Consider the following 16,460-nt stretch of genomic DNA (forward strand, 5'->3'; position numbering starts at 1 on the left):
ATGGGGCTTGAGCTCTGGGCCTGGGCGCTGTCCCTCAGCTCTTCAGCTCAAGGCAAGTGCTCTACCACTTGAGCCACAGTGCCACTTCCTGTTTTCTTGTGGTTTATTGGAGATGAGTCTCATGGACTTTCCTGCCCAGGCTGGCTTGGAACTGTGATCCTCAGATCTCAGCCTCCTGAGTAGCTAGGATGACAGGCATGAGCCACCGGCACCCAGCTATGAGCACATACTCTTAAGCGGGCACTGGATATAACAGCACACAGGCACAACATTACACCCACGAAGTTCCACTGCACCCACCAACAAAGTTCTTCCAGGAGAAAGGGTTGTCTGCCTGCTTCCAGGACTCGGGCCAGGCCATGAGCACCGTGTTGTGCTTCATGCCTCCAAGTCCGGCTGACTGGATCAGGTGAGATGTGCCATCCCGCAGATTCGAGGACACCACCAGCTGGCAGAAGCCTTTGGTCTTCTCTGCACCCATCAGAGAGCGGATGTTCTGCGGGAGAAGGGCAGAGTCAGTGCATGGAAGGCAAGCAGGTGTACTGCATCCGGGAGGGGGGAGAGGGGCAGAGTCAGTGCATGGAAGGCAAGCAGGCGTACTGCATCCGGGAGGGGGAGAGGGGCAGAGTCAGTGCATGGAAGGCAAGCAGGCGTACTGCATCCAGGAGGGGGAGAGGGGCAGAGTCAGTGCATGGAAGGCAAGCAGGCGTACTGCATCCGGGAGGGGGAGAGGCCACAGGTCTGCGGGTGCCGTGAGCTGTGAGGAGCACCACCGGGGGCAGGAGGCAAGCAGAACCCAGCAGGGCGCTGACACCTGGCGCTCTTCACAGCCGTCTGTGTCTTCAGCCAACCACCCACTATGGCTGGAGGACATTTTGGGCCATGTGCTAATTCACTTGAAAATATAGCTACAGTGAGTCAAATCCTGCAGCTAAAGAAAGGCTACATTTTGAGGATTCCAGGAAGGAAGGACCAGATAAGCCACAGATAATGCTGGCTGCCAAGCCCCTGTGCGTTTTAGGGCTGCTAGAGAAGCACAGTCAGGTTTTAAGGGAAGGCTGGACACACACAACCCGAGGCATAGAATGCTGGCCTTCTCTCACAGCCGGACTCGCAGGTCTGCTTGGGCACAGGGCCTCTGCCCCGCTAGCTTTCCCACTTGCACAAGCAGTGGCCTCCGACCCCCCTTTCAGGACAGGAACAATGCTGTGATTGTTGGGGGGCACATAGACACCTTATTTCCACATCTCCCGGGTGTGCAGGAGTCCCTCTGAGGACAGGACCTGTCAGGTCCCACCAGTGCCTGGCCCTGGGTGAGGGGGTGGGGGATGGAACTGACCCCGAGATGCTGGGGGCCGACCCTTCGCAGCATGGTATAATGGGTGTGTTTTGCACATAAGGCAGAGTGAGTTTGGGGAGGTGGGTTGTGATCTTAAAGAGGTATGGCCTGAGCGTGCAGCCTGAGCACATGGCCTTATGTGGACAGTCCTGCAGATAGAGTCCTATAGCGAGGGTGCCTGTGAGCAAAGGCTGAGATTCCAGATAGAAGAGGACAGGCTTGGCGCTAAAGACCGCAGAGGGACGCTGCCAGAGACCCAGAGACCCCCAGAGACCCAGAACTAGAAGAGGAGGGCTCAGGCACGCAGCCCTGCCCACGCCTCCTCCAGAGAGGCTAATGTTGACAATATCAAGTAAGTCTGTTGTTACAAACTGCCTAATCTTGGTGTCCCTCCAAAAGCCACAGGCAGCCTACGCTGAGGGCCAGGGCCACTTCTTCCCTCCTTTTCGTGGTTGCTACCACGCCAACCTTGTGGTGACACAATCACACGGCTCACTTCTGCAGTCTGCCAGACGGACACACACACAGTTCCCAATCTCCTCGCCCCCCCCCCCCCCCCCCCCCGTCACCTCCAGCCCTTGCTCTTACTCCTTGTTACCTCCACCTCCACTCGGGGGACACAGGGCAGCGTCAGGCATGCACGTGCAGCTCGGCACCCAGAGTGCTTCCCCCAAGAGCCAACAGGACAGCAGAATGGCATGTCCAGCGGGCAGGCGCTGTGGAGACCACTGGCCCAAGCAGGAAGGAGTAAGAAGGCCCCACAGTGGAGGAATCAGAGGAGGAGGAGGAAGGCTGTGTTCAGTCCCCTGGATGTGGCCTTAGGAACAGACCAGCATATCAGGGCTTGGCTAGGGGCAACACAGAGCAAAGGGACTCAGCGCACTTCCTGCCCAGACACAGCAGAGTGATGTCCTTCCTGGAAGGGCAGATGCTGACCTGCCCCGACACGCCCCTCCCGGCCATGGCACCACACCCCTGCCCCGACACGCCCCTCCTGGCCATGGCACCACACCCCTACCCCGACACGCCCCTCCCGGCCATGGCACCACACCCCTACCCCGACACACCCCTCCCGGCCATGGCACCACACCCCTGCCCGGACACGCCCCTCCAGGCCATGGCACCACACCCCTGCCCGGACACGCCCCTCCAGGCCATGGCACCACACCCCTGCCCGGACACGCCCCTCCAGGCCATGGCACCACACCCCTGCCCGGACACGCCCCTCCCGGCCATGGCACCACACTCCTGCCCCAACACGCCCCTCCCGGCCATGGCACCACACTCCTGGCTGTACACGGCCAAGGCCGCAGCCTCCTCACACCACCGGACATAGGCCGGCAAAGTCCACAGAAGCCAAGGTGGCTAAAACACTGACCCTGTCCTCACACAACTGGACAGAGGGAAGGCCCGGAGTCTTGACAAGCTCGGTTTCTTATAGAAGATTTTATGACTAAAAAAGGCTCTGCAATACTGTTCTCATTGTACATTACAAACTTGCAGTTGGATCAGAGGAAACGGCTCCGAGAGAAATGTGGACAGACCTGAGTCTGACGGACAGATGGGCCCCCGGGGCTCCTCCTGCCTTTGTGGACAGGGCGCTGAAGCGCACGGCTAGCTCAGCTCCAACACGGAGGTTCAAACTGTGCGCTGGAGCGGAGCACAGCCCGGTGGTAGAACACTTGCCCAGCATGCATGAGGTCCTAACTCAGGACTGGAAAAAAAAAAAAAAAGGCAATCTGGCTATAAATTAGGTACTATAAAGTAGCTGGGTACCAGTCTTCCTAACTATTTGGAAGGCAGAGAACAAAAGGATAGAAGTTCAAGGCCAGTTTGGGAAGAAAGTGTGAGACCTCTTCTCAACCTGGAGCTGGGTAGAGATAAGCACCCATCCTCCTCGCTATGAGAGAAGCTGAGATCAGGACACTGCAGCCAGAATGGGACGCTGAGGTCACCCCCATGGAAGATGCTGGCACCAGCCGTGACAGAAAGCAGAGATCAGGCAGACTGCAGTCCGAGTATCTCCAAGACAGGAAGTAAACCTTCTCTGACAAATCACCAGTGAACAAGGTGGTCAAGAGTAGAGTGTGCCTGCAGGAACCCATGGACAGATGGCAAAGTTGTGTCAGGGAGGGCCCGGTCCCCGGGGTCACACAAGCAGGTGCAGTTCGGGCTCCTCACCCCCTCATCCACAGGGCCAGCAGACACAGGGAAGCCCATGACCACCATAGCTACTGAGCTCCAGTACTGGGAGGGGAAGTGGCGCAGCTGAGCACAAGGGGCTGGAGGCAGGTGCTGGCGCTGGGCATGGGTGGCCCTCAGTGGCCCGGTCCCAGGGCCTCCCCATCCCCAAGTGCTGCACACTTAGTCCCACAAGCTGCCTTTGATAGAACCATCCGCAGAGCAGTATACAAAGACCCACTTCAACAACTCAGGACGCAGCGGCTCTAGCCGGCCTGCCCGAGGCCTCGGTGGCCAGCGTCCACCCCAGCCCTCCTCATTCAACCCAGAGCTGCCGCCAACCTCCTCTGCCCGCTGCGCCTCGGCATGCTTGTCCAGGTAGGTGCCCTCCAGCACGGAGCCCACGATGGTCAGCCCCTTGCCAGCCTTCAGCTGAGAGGTGAAGGAGAGCAGGCGGGGGTGCTTCACGCACTGCTCCGCATCCAGGTTCAGCATCACCAGCACCTGGGGCCTGGCGGGGACACCACAGGAGGGACGTTTAGGGGCGTCAGGCCTGGCGTCTGAGGCTCCCGCCCCTCCGCCCCCGCCCAGGCAGCCCAGGAGAGGCAGGGCCCAGCCGCCCCACACCCCGGCACAGGACGCCAAGGCCTGCTGCCTGACAACGACTTCATGGCCAGACCAGGCCCCAGAGGCTGAGGGCAGAAGACCTCGGCCCCGGCCCTGTCCCGCCAGGGGGCTGTGCCTCAACACCCACCTCCAGTTCTTGGTGTGCGGGGGGCCATGCTCTACCCGCAGCAGGGCGTAGCGGGCAGCATTCAACGACAGGCCCCTGATGCCATCACCCCACTCCTTCTCTGCGCTGTGAGAGAGATGGAGGAAGTGTTACCACGGAGCCCAGCAGCACACTGGAAGGAGCGTCAGATAGGACATCCAGAGGTTTCTGCAGACCCGATAGCGGTGGCTCCCCCTGCAGAGGACTGACCACCAGGGTCACTGTGGGCAGACGGGCAATTCAGGCAAAAGACTTGGTACTGGGAAAAGCTGTGACTTCACACAGAGCTGACCAGAGACCAGACCTCGCAGCAGGGAGTGGCCAGCCCTCCAGGCACGTACCAAGGGATTGCTGGTCGTGCCCCCACCCACCAGGGAACTGTGCAGAGGGGGCTTCTGCTCCGGGACAAGCAGGCCGGGTCCTCCAGGAATGTAAACAGCAAGCAGCCCAGGCCATGAGGGGACAGGAAGCACAAGAGCCAGTCAGCCCAAACTTGATGTGAAGGTACCAAGCCAGGCTGGTCTCAAGCACGCGGGATAGGGGCCGGATAGCCACATGGAGGAGGGTGGGCAGGCCACAGGGGACAAGAGCTATGGGGAGGGGCAGGGTGGCGCGGGGAGAGGGCAGGTGCCATTCGGGCGGTGACCATGAGCAGCAGGGTGGCTGTGGGGGCCAGGGCTTCCTCCGAGGTCCGACACAGCCCCTGCACACGCCACTCCTGCCCAGCATTTCTCTCTGCAGAGCCGCCAAAGCACAGACTAACAGCCGCACATGCTGCATGCAGATGTAGGTGCACGTGTTAATAAATGCTGGAGTCTGTGGCTTGTCTGGGTCTCAGCTCTCAGGCTGCAAATCCAAAATCCAAGCTGGAGGGGGAGTGGGAGAGGCTGACCTCACCGAGGGCAGGAAGGAAACAGAGACCGTGAAGCCTGACCACATGACCCAAGGAAACCCCATCAGTGCTCCCCAGATCAGGCCCCGGCAGGCCCCACGGGAGGGAGCTGCCTGGCCTGGCCGCCAGGTGACGCAGCCTGCCTTCCTGAGCGCACGCCCCTGCCGGCCACTCACCCTCGGTACTCGATGTACTTGTAGATGCAGCCGGCGATGAGCATGGCGAAGAGGGCGTAGTACCAGGAGCAGATGAACATGAGAGCCAGGCACAGGCTCATGCCGAGGAACGACAGGGTCCTGCGGGACACGCGGCTCAGACTCCGGCCTGCACGGCCCTCAGCCAGCACCTACCACGGCCTCGGCCTCGCGAACGCCACTTCTGTCCTTGTGACAATCGTCCTTCAACACCAGGAGATCCGCCTGACTCCTGCCAGTGGGGCTTGCGCCCACTCATCCCTGAGACCTGAGACCTGTGGGGCCTGGGACCAGTGCCCTGCCATGGGAGCTGCAGCTCCAGCGGTGCTAGACACCGCTCCACACCCACACGCTCTCTGTGGCATGAGAAACACAGAGCAGGCGGCGTCTGCCCACAGATGCCTAGATGTCTGAGGACGAACCACAGGCCTACTTGGCACTCAGGGGCCAGGAACAGATTTACAGCGGACCTCACTGCTCAGCCTGGGGCTTGGGGCTCAGCAACAGCTGGTATCCTGAGTCCCCCCCACACCTGACGGCCAGTACCAGGCGGTCTTACCAGTGGTAGTACTTGAAGCGAGGACGCCAGTTGGGTGTGCGCAGGAGAGTCTGCACGGCACAGGCCAGGTTCACGAACATGTAGCACATGAGGAAGAACCTGAGCAGGAGGGGCCCGTGAGACCCACGTGAGGCCAGCAATCGCACAGCGAGCTCACCTGGGGCCCCGCCACGCCCGCTCCACACGGAGCCCCTCCCTGCCCACACCCACTCCACACAGAGCCCCCTCCCTGCCCACACCCACTCCAGAGCCCCCTCCCTGCCCACGCCCACTCCACAGAGCCCCCTCCCTGCCCACGCCCACTCCACAGAGCCCCCTCCCTGCCCACGCCCACTCCAGAGCCCCCTCCCTGCCCACACCCACTCCACAGAGCCCCCTCCCTGCCCACACCCACTCCACAGAGCCCCCTCCCTGCCCACGCCCACTCCAGAGCCCCCTCCCTGCCCACGCCCACTCCACAGAGCCCCCTCCCTGCCCACACCCACTCCACAGAGCCCCCTCCCTGCCCACTCCACAGAGCCCCCTCCCTGCCCACACCCACTCCACAGAGCCCCCTCCCTGCCCACGCCCACTCCACAGAGCCCCCTCCCTGCCCACGCCCACTCCACAGAGCCCCCTCCCTGCCCACGCCCACTCCAGAGCCCCCTCCCTGCCCACACCCACTCCACAGAGCCCCCTCCCTGCCCACTCCACATAGAGCCCCCTCCCTGCCCACGCCCACTCCACAGAGCCCCTCCCTGCCCACGCCCACTCCACAGAGCCCCCTCCCTGCCCACGCCCACTCCACAGAGCCCCCTCCCTGCCCACGCCCACTCCAGAGCCCCCTCCCTGCCCACACCCACTCCAGAGCCCCCTCCCTGCCCACGCCCACTCCACACAGAGCCCCCCTCCCTGCCCACACCCGCTCCACACAGAGCCCCCCTCCCTGCCCACTCCTCCCTGTCCACACCCACTCCACACAGAGCCCCCCTCCCTGCCCACACCTGCTCCACACGGAGCCCCCTCCACACCACTGTACCCCTCCATAGGGCTTCCCTGTCCCTCCAGACTAGCTTCTCCCAGAAGACCCAGGTCCTGGGCCTGCCACCACAGCCACGTGCTACAGACAGCTGCAGCCCCAGTGTGAGGACACACCAGCTTCACCGGCTAAGTGACCGACCACCTGGCCTGCAAGACCTGCTCTGTGGCTCTGTGTGTTCACTGGTTCCAAAGAGGAAGTGAGGGCCCCAGAGGGAGGATGGCGGCCCTGTCCCCACCCCCCCACCCCACCCCCCGGCCACTCACATGGACAGGATGGGGGCCACAGCATCCAGGGAGGCGATGAGGATGCCGATCTCACAGATGAGCGCCGTGAGCAGAAGGGCCCACGTAGGCTCCCCATTGGCCTTCCCATGGCCGAACACCTGCAGGGTGAAGGGAAGCGGGAGGCCGGGCAGCAGAGGGGAGCTGCCTGGCCACTCCTGCCCGGAAAAGTCTTTTAAAGATGTGAGACAAGAGCCAGGAGCCAGTGGCTCCCGCCTGTCAGCCTAGCTACTCAGGAGGCTGAGATCTGAGGACCCTGGTTCAAAGCCAGCCCAGGCAGGAAAGCCCATGAGGCTCTTACCTCCAATAAACCACCAGAAAACCGGAAGTGGCGCTGTGGCTCAAGTAGAGCGGTAGAGCACTCGCCTTGAGCTGAAGAGCACAGGGACAGCACCCAGGCCCAGAGTTCAAGCCCCACGACCAACAAAAAAAAAAGAAGTGAGACAAGCAGACATCTCTCACCACGGACTCGCACACAGACAGTACCGGGGTGAAAACCCAAGAAGGAGGAAGACAGCCCGGGAACCAGCTGAAGGAGAGAAAATGGGTTTCTGCTATTTAAGCATCTGGCCTGCTGCACTATTAGAGCAGCCAAGGAACCCCTGTGTACGTCAGCCACCTCCAGGTACGGTCCAGAAACAGGAAGGTGGGTCAAGCCCCTTGTTTACAGGCTACAGACCACACGGACAGCAGGGCCACCTCTGCCCATAGCTCAGCAGCCCACATAGGAAGTAGCCTCCAGGAAGCACAGGAGCAAACCATGGATCCTGCATCTATACCTGAAGGCCCTCATCTGGGCCACAGCCCAGCCAGCCCCTCACACACTCGCCTGGGCCTACCCATCCCCATCCCCTGCTCCCCCTCCCCAACACGTGGCTCAGGCCCACCCTGAGCCTCACTGACCTCAGCTGAGAGCTCACAGAAGAGTTAAAAATAAGAAAAAAAATCAAGGGCTGGGAAGGTGGCTCAGTGGTAGAGCGCTTGCCTTGCATGCCTGAGGCCATGGGTTCGAATCCTCAGCACCACATAAGCAGAAAAAAAAATGGGAAGTGGTGCTGTGGCTCAAGTGGTAGAGCGCTAGCCTTGAGCTGAAGAGCTGAGAGACAGCACCCAGACCCAGAGCTCAGGCCCCACGACCGACAAAAAAAAAAAGAAAAAAGAAAAAAAAATCAAGACCCATAGAGGAGGTCATGGGAAGGCAGGTAACACCAGCAATCAGGCCGGCAGAAGACGGGCAGCAAGGTGGGGAGAGGGCCGAAGGCTCCATTACAAGATCACAGGGGCACATCCCGGAACGGAAGGTCACAAAAGCATGTCTTTGTTTCTGTATTCAATGAATACAGAAACAAGTCACTGTTTCTGGATGTTTCTGGAATATACAGGACAGTACTGATAACTGGTCTTCCTTAGAGATTGCCATAAACACAGGCTGTGCTTTATCAGCAGCGACAGCTGCTGTTTCAGAGCGATCTGTACATAGGGTCTTGAGCACTGAAACAGAACGTCTTTACTGAGCCCCGTCCCTCCAAACCCAGTAACAGGAAAGTACACCAAAACCCGCCACTACAGCCTTAGGTAATCTCTGAGCTGTCAACAACCCAAAGGACACAGGAGACGACAAGTTCCACCTCAATGCTAGGCAAGTGTGAATGCCTCAGTGAGAAATCACAAAATCTGTGAGCAAAGGGGATTGCTTAAAAGTTCCTGCTGGGGCCTGGTGGCTAGGCCCTTGATTGTTCTATCAAGACCGTATTAGCTACTGCAGAGAGAACAGAGGAGCAGCTTTGGGACCAGGAAGTATTTTTGAAATATAAGGTTTTCTCTTAACTGGTTTTTCCAAGATGGAATTAAAGCACACCTTAGAAGACACTGGTCAGGTGGATCAAGAAATAGCAGAAGGTACAGGTATGTTTTGAGATTACTTGTGTACTGTTCATCTTATTTTAGTCTTTTAACGGTGACCTTATATAAATACACCTTACCCTATACAAATTAGCCAATCCGAGCAATTGTGAATGTGAGCTTGGCCAATCTGAGTGGAGGGTGTGGCCACGTGCATTAGGCAGCGGCAGCCGGCCTGATTTGTGTGCATGCATGCCAGCTTTCCGGCTGATGTGCCTTCTTCTGCAGAAGTTAGTTTTGCCTTGCTGAGACAATTCTTTATTTTTGTATCTGTCATTGTGACTCCACTGGGTCTTGAAGAGCTTATTTATAACAAAACAAAGCAACAAGTCACCCTCAAAACCCAATGACCCTACCATAGAGAACTTGAGGAGAGGAAGACACTTCGAACAACAAATTCAACAGCCTCTTCAGTAAATGGTGCTGGCAAAATTGGTTAACTACTTGTAGAAAACTAAAGCTAGATCCTTATCTATCACCTTGCACCAGAATCAACTCCAAATGGATCAAAGACCTCAGAGTCAAAGCAGACAGTCTGAAAACATTACAGGGTGGAATAGGAGAAACCCTAGGTCTCCTTGGCACAGGCCAAAATTTTCTTAATAGAGACCCAAAAACATAAGAAATCAAAGAAAGGTTGGACAAATGGGATTGCATGAAATCGCAGAGCTTCTGCATAGCAAAGGACATAGCTCCCAAGATCAATAGAAAGCCCAAGGATTGGGAGAAGATCTTCACTAGCCATACAACAGACAAGGATCTCATATCTAAAATATACCTGAACTTAAAAAATTAAATCTTCCAAAAACAAATCTTCAAAGAAACAACTGCCCAATAAATAAGTGGGCTAAAGACTTAAAGAGATACTTCTCTGAAGAGGAAAGAAGGATGGCCAATAGACACATGAAGAAATGCTCAACCTCCCTAGCCATAACAGAAATGCAAATCAAAACAACATTGAGAAACCACCTCACCCCAGTTAGAATGGCAAAAATCAAGAACTCTAACAACAGATGCTGGAAGGGATGCGGACAGAAGGAAACTTTACTGCATTGTTGGTGGGAGTGTAAACTTGTTCAACCACTTTGGAAAGCAGTATGGAGGTTCCTCAAAACACTTCACCTAGAGCTCCCCTATGACCCAGCAATCCCACTTTTGGGCATTTACCCAAATGATCACAAACAAGACCACACTACAGCTACCAGCAGGACTATGTTTATTGCAGCATTATTTACCATAGCTAAGATATGGAACCAACCCAGATGCCCCTCAGTAGATGAATGGATCAAGAAAATGTGGTGTATATACACAATGGAATTCTATGCCTCCATCAGAAAGAATGGCATTGCCCCATTTGTTAGGAAATGAAAGACTTGGAAAAAATTATATTAAGTGAAGTAAGCCAGGCCCAGAGAAACATAGGTCCCATGGTTTCCCTTATTTGCAATAACTAGTATATGTCTGAGTCAAGCAGAAAAGGTCAGGTAAGTTGATGTTAGGGGAATGAACCCCAAGGTAAGTATTCAAATTTTTTTTCCTTTCATGCAATTGTTTCTATCATATTTATAAGATGATTTCTCTGTTGCTTTGTATGTCCCTCCCCCACAGTATAACCCTGCTTTCACTGTATTTGATGTTGGTATAATTTGTGGAGGGGAAAGGAAAAACAAATTGTTTAACGAGGGATACAGATGGACCCATTGCAACAATGAGATGTACAAGTCGTTATGTCGAAAAACGAACTTAACAACTTTGGTGTGGAGTAGGAGGAGGTCCCGGAGGGGGGAGGGGAGGAGTATGGGAAGGGATGGGAAGGGGAAACAATGAGGAGGCAACAATGCTTGATAAGAAATGTACTTGTTATCTTGCCCATGTAATTGTAACTCCTCTGTACCGTATTCTCACAATAAAAAAAAAAAACACAACAAATTCAAAAAGACAATGCTAAAATGATCAATGAAAATTAAAGTGATGAATTCAAATGGATACAAACCCACAACTGAGCTCAAAGAGAATTCAAACAGCTAAATGAAACACAGACAAGGCAGAGTACAAAAGAGGAATTCAATAAAGATATTAAAAAAAATTAATCAAATTTGTTAAATCTTGAAAATGAAGAGCTTAATAACAAAAACTAAATCTTGAAGATGAAGAGCTTACTAACAAAATTAAAAACTCAAAGTCCTAGCTAGTACAAAGAAGAAGCTAGGGCTGGGAAGGTGGCTCAGTGGTAGAGTGCTTGCCTTGCATGCCTGAGGCCATGGGTTCGATTTCTCAGCACCACATAAGCAAAAAGAAAAAAAGCCAGAAGTGGCACTGTGGCTCAAGTGGTAGAGCGCTAGCCTTGAGCTGAAGAGCTGAGGGACAGCGCCCAGGCCCAGAGTTCAGGGCCCACGACCGGACCCCCCCCCCCAAAAAAAAATAGAAGAATTGGATCATTCAAAGACATTAATAAATCACTAAAATGATACTATTTGGCTTTACAAGACACCATCAAAAGACCAAAGTGACAAATCACGAGTACAGAAGAGATATAAATGGAAAGCATCAAAAACCTACTCAACAAAATTATGGCAGAATTCTTCTCCAGCTTTGAGAACGATGGGCTCTCAGAAATGAATGAGACTTACAGAGCCCAAAACGGCAGAAGTAGTACCCCTGTTCGGACTGCAGGTAAAGCAGTAAGTACACAGAACCAAGGAAGTCTGAGATCTGCGCCAGGCCGTGAGGACGGTGTCTGTCGGAGCGAGAGCTCACCTGCAGGAAGGGGACGATGCCGTCGCGGGCGATGGCCTGCAGGAGGCGAGGCGCTCCCGTCAGACTCTGCAGCCCCGCGCCACAGGTGGAGAAGAAGGAGCCGATGACAATGACCCAGGGGGACGGCCAGGCCAGCATGCCAATGACCAGGTTGCCCTGCAGGGCCTCCCCAAACCTGCGGGTGGGGAGGGCACAGTCAGCCCTGTCTTTGTTCCCACTGCAAATCCCTGGGCCTCGGGAAGGGGACGCGGAGGGGACAGGACCAGAGACGATGCCTGACCATCAGCATGGTCAACACCCCGTGAAAGGGCTCCGACGTGGCCCTGACCCCACAGGCCCCCTCGGCACAGAAAGCCCAGCCTAGCCCGGAGTGTGACGGCAGCATATCCATGGGTCTCGGGGCCCCGGACCCTCAAAGCCAAGTTTCTGGTGGAAAGGACTCCTCCACTACCATAAAAGCCCTACAGTGCCCTCCCTGCCCCTGCCCCCATCAGGCATCGGCTCAGCTTTGACCAGTCCCCCAGGCTCAGGACGAGGGGAGACACCTGATCCCCTCGGTCAGGCAGAGGGCAGCCTGATCCCAGAGCTATCAGCCAAGTCTCAGGGTGATTTTAATTCCAAAGGTGAACTCATCCTCAGGAAAAAGATGGCCCTGAGTACACAGCCCAGCCAGCGGCAACTCTGCACGTACTTGTCTCGCAACACCACTCCTTCGATGCAGGCCCCAAAGAGCACTATGCAGGAGAGATCTGCAGTGTGGGTCAAGGAGCGGTCCGTCCTGGGAGGGAGGGACAGCATGGGAACGCTGCAGGTGGACACAGGGGTCCCATCCTCTAGCTGTGCCTGGCCCGCACTGCGCTGGACTTCCCACCCCACCGCCTGTCTCCTGTCGTCAGGGGTCCTGGGACACACCCTGTCAACCCCATGTCCTCAGAGCGCCGTCCGACCTCTCCACCATCTCCAATGGCTGCAGCAGAGCCTCAGGCAACCAGAGGGGGTGTGGCCTGTGGCGTGACCCTCGGGGGTCAGTAGGAGCAGCTCGCTGAGACAACACAAGACCTCCTGAAATCTCAGCTTCATAAGAGACTGTGGCTAGTGTCTGCCACACACTCTGTCACGCGGTACGTCAACTCAGGTGCGGTGCGTGACATACCATCGTATGCCCAACCACAAAGGGCCCGAGTGGGGCCAGGCTCTGCTGCTACATCACACGCTAGCAGCCCCGGTGTGGGAAGGCCCCAGGCAGACCTCACAGGCTGAGGGAGGCCCAGCCCTCCAGCGCAGCGCCCTTCAAGGATACAAATAAAAGAGGTGGTCACGATGGCCAGGATGGTGCCTGTGGGGATGGACTTCTGGGCGTCCTTGAGGTCCCCAGAGCGGTTGGATCCTGCCATGATACCTGCAGAGCAGACGGGAGAAGCCACAGTGCATGCTGCACCGCTAGCCCCATCCTGGAGCTGAGGAGACAGACAGAGACAGAGCTAGGGCAAACACCAGAGATCGGACAAAACGGACAGAAAAGAGACGGGACAAGACAGACACACAGACAGAGGGCAGGTGGAGAAGAGATGGTGTAAGACTGACACGGGGCACAGACGGAGAAGAGGCAGGACCAATCAGACACACAGACAGAGGGCAGAGAAGAGGTGGGATAGGACAGACACAGAGACCCAGGGGACAGACAGAAAAGAGACAGAACAAGATGGACACACAGTCCAAGGCACAGACAGAGAAGAGATGGGATAAGACAGACACACAGACTGAGGGGACAGGTGAAAGAGACGGACACAGACCAAGGGGACAGACGGAGACTGGGGAGAAGGCTCACCTGTCACAGAGGGGAAGTAGATGCCGACCAGCAAGGTGAAGTGCGTCATGATGTCGGTGAGGACGTACGGCAGCCCGCCGGGCCGGCCCTCCTCAGGCACCGGCACAGAGGGGACGCCCTTCTTCTCCACAAAGGCCCCCTTGTCTGAGTAGGTGCCCCAGAGGTTATCTGTGGGGAGAACAGGCCATGCTGGAAGCTTCCTCAAGGGATCCTGAAATCGTCCATGCCAGCCCTGCGGCTTGCTCTTCCCCGAGGCTCAGAGGAGGCCTGCCTGGGGAGGGCGGCGTGTGGGAACCTCAGGTGAGCTCTGGCACGGAGGGACCTCATGCACTGCAGCCACCGTGTCCCGGAGTCCACAGTGCAGCCCCGGACAGCCTCACACGGCCACCGAGGGGACAGGCCCCGGGCCACCCCCGCCAGACCCGGTGCAGCCTCACACGGCCACCGAGAGGACAGGCCCCGGGCCACCCCCGCCAGACCCGGTGCAGCCTCACACGGCCACCGAGGGGACAGGCCCCGGGCCACCCCCGCCAGACCCGGTGCAGCCTCACACGGCCACCGAGAGGACAGGCCCCGGGCCACCCCCGCCAGACCCGGTGCAGCCTCACACGGCCACAGATGTGGCTCGGGCCTGTACAGGCGCCCCAACACCTCCTCCCCTCTACTGCCCTTCGGCTTCCCACCTTCTCCAGCCTTCCCGCCCCGCGGGGGGGTTCAGGTGCCTGACCCTTCCTGCCCACATAGGCTGGGCACAGTCCTCAACCCCCTGCTGATGTCACGCCATGCCCCGGGGGACACCCAGTTCACAGCCAGGGGAACAAGCATGTGAGTCCTCTGAGAACGATCTCTTTTCCAAAAATGTCAGAGCAGAGGGAGGCGTGGGTGAGCAGGGCCAGCCCCCACCCAAGAGATCCTCCTGCTCATGTCCCCCGGACAGGTATGGCAGCACGGAAACAAACAGCTCTAACACTGCGGGCTGCCTGGGACCCTGGCCTCCCTAGCTCAGGGCACGGGGCAGGCAGGGCCCACCAGGCTGGTTGGCAGTGCCGGGAAGGGAGCCCAGCCTTAGGCCCGGCCGGTCAGGAGCCCAGGCCTTCGCCAGGCCGGAGGCAAGGCCCTGGGAGAGGCCGCAGACAGCTCCCACGCGGACAGCACCCAGCCCTCGCCGGCACTCACCCAGGAAGACGCCGCTGGCCACGCCGGGGATGCCCTGCACCTGGGTGACGTTGTTCTGTACAAAGTACTCGTCACAGACGGCACTGGAGCCGGAGCCGTTGCAGAAGAGGCCCCAGAGCGCGGTGGTCACCGTCCCGTTGCTGACCGCCTCCACCTTGGCACAGACGTCGAAGCTGCGTCGCGACAGCGTGCGGTTCCCCAGCAGACAGACCCTGCGGAGGGGCGCGGCTCACCTCGGCAGCCCAGGGACGTGGAGCCACCCGCACCCAGGGCCAGCGCCATGCAGGCCCTGCAGCTTCAGGAACCAGCGCCCGCCGCAGCCCGCAGCCTCCTCCGCTATCCCACAGCTCGCTCAGCAAGAAGGGGTTGAAGCCCCAGTAGAGTGCAGACGGTGAGATCCAGACTCACTTAGACTTAGCCTGTGCCCAGCCACAGCCCTGCCCAGCCACACAGCCCTGCCCAGCCCCACAGCTCTATGCAGCCCACAGCCCTGCCCAGCCCACAGTACCTGCCCAGCCCCAGCCCTGCCCAGCCCCAGCCCTGCCCAGCCCCAGCCCTGCCCAGCCCCAGCCCTGCCCAGCCCTCAGCCCTACCCAGCCCCAGCCCTGCCCAGCCCCAGCCCTGCCCAGCCCCAGCCCTGCCCAGCCCCAGCCCTGCCCAGCCCTCAGCCCTACCCAGCCCCAGCCCTGCCCAGCCCCAGCCCTGCCCAGCCCTCAGCCCTGCCCAGCCCCAGCCCTGTCCAGCCCTCAGCCCTGCCCAGCCCCAGCCCTGCCCAGCCCCAGCCCTGCCCAGCCACAGCCCTGCCCAGCCCTCAGCCCTGCCTAGCCACAGCCCTGCCCAGCCACAGCCCTGCCCAGCCCCAGCCCTGCCCAGCCACACAGCTCTAGGCAGCCCACAGCCCTGCCCAGCCCATAGTTCTATGCAGCCCTGCCCAGCCCACAGCACCTGGCCAGCCCACAGCTCTATGCAGCCTTCAGCACCTGCCCAGCCCTCAGCACCTGCCCTGCCCCCAGCTCTATGCAGCCCTGCCCAGCCCACAGCCCTGCCCTGCCCCCAGCTCTATGCAGCCCTGCCCAGCCCACAGCACCTGGCCAGCCCCACAGCTCTATGCAGCCCACAGCCTACCCAGCCCACAGCACCAGCCCAGTCCTCAGCCCTGCCCAGCCCTCAGCTCTATGCAGCCCTCAGCACCTGGCCAGCCCTCAGCTCTATGCAGCCCACAGCCTGCCCAGCCCACAGCACCTGGCCAGCCCCCAGCTCTATGCAGCCCTCAGCTCTATGCAGCCCACAGCCTGCCCAGCCCACCCAGAGGGGTCCAGGCCCCTCTTTGGTCCCACTCGCTCACTGAGCAGCCGCCTCCTTCTCCACCACAAAACCCACTTGCGGAGCTTCTACGAGGATGAAGTGAGCTAAGACCAGGAAGGAGGAGAGCGGGCCGCCCAGAGCTCAGCCGCCTGAGCCACAAGATGCGGGGCCTTCACTGGCCTCCCGTCCACACGGACGCACCCAGAAACCCCTCCACGGTCCACACCTCAGAGCTCCGGGAGGGAGCCCTGGA

General features: G+C 58.5%; 1 protein-coding gene across 4 annotated transcripts in view; it reads right to left on the minus strand.

Annotated features, from left to right (window-relative positions):
- The window catches only part of Slc12a7 (solute carrier family 12 member 7), a 75,266-nt gene that overhangs the window by 16,949 nt on the left and 41,857 nt on the right, over positions 1-16,460 (minus strand). For all 4 annotated transcript variants that reach the window (XM_070042115.1, XM_070042116.1, XM_070042118.1 and 1 more), the window contains exons 8-18: positions 14,903-15,114; positions 13,727-13,894; positions 13,199-13,297; positions 12,590-12,647; positions 11,899-12,073; positions 7,222-7,340; positions 5,938-6,036; positions 5,361-5,480; positions 4,275-4,379; positions 3,863-4,031; positions 301-496 (exon numbers count right to left, since the gene is read on the minus strand). In XM_070042115.1, coding sequence (XP_069898216.1) covers positions 301-496; positions 3,863-4,031; positions 4,275-4,379; positions 5,361-5,480; positions 5,938-6,036; positions 7,222-7,340; positions 11,899-12,073; positions 12,590-12,647; positions 13,199-13,297; positions 13,727-13,894; positions 14,903-15,114 — 1,520 coding nt within the window. The remainder of the gene's footprint in view (positions 1-300; positions 497-3,862; positions 4,032-4,274; positions 4,380-5,360; positions 5,481-5,937; positions 6,037-7,221; positions 7,341-11,898; positions 12,074-12,589; positions 12,648-13,198; positions 13,298-13,726; positions 13,895-14,902; positions 15,115-16,460) is intronic.

Source organism: Dipodomys merriami, unplaced genomic scaffold (genome assembly GCF_024711535.1).
Source record: "Dipodomys merriami isolate MVZ:Mamm:240054 unplaced genomic scaffold, mDipMer1.0.p SCAF_32, whole genome shotgun sequence".
In the NCBI taxonomy this organism is placed as follows: domain Eukaryota; kingdom Metazoa; phylum Chordata; class Mammalia; order Rodentia; family Heteromyidae; genus Dipodomys; species Dipodomys merriami.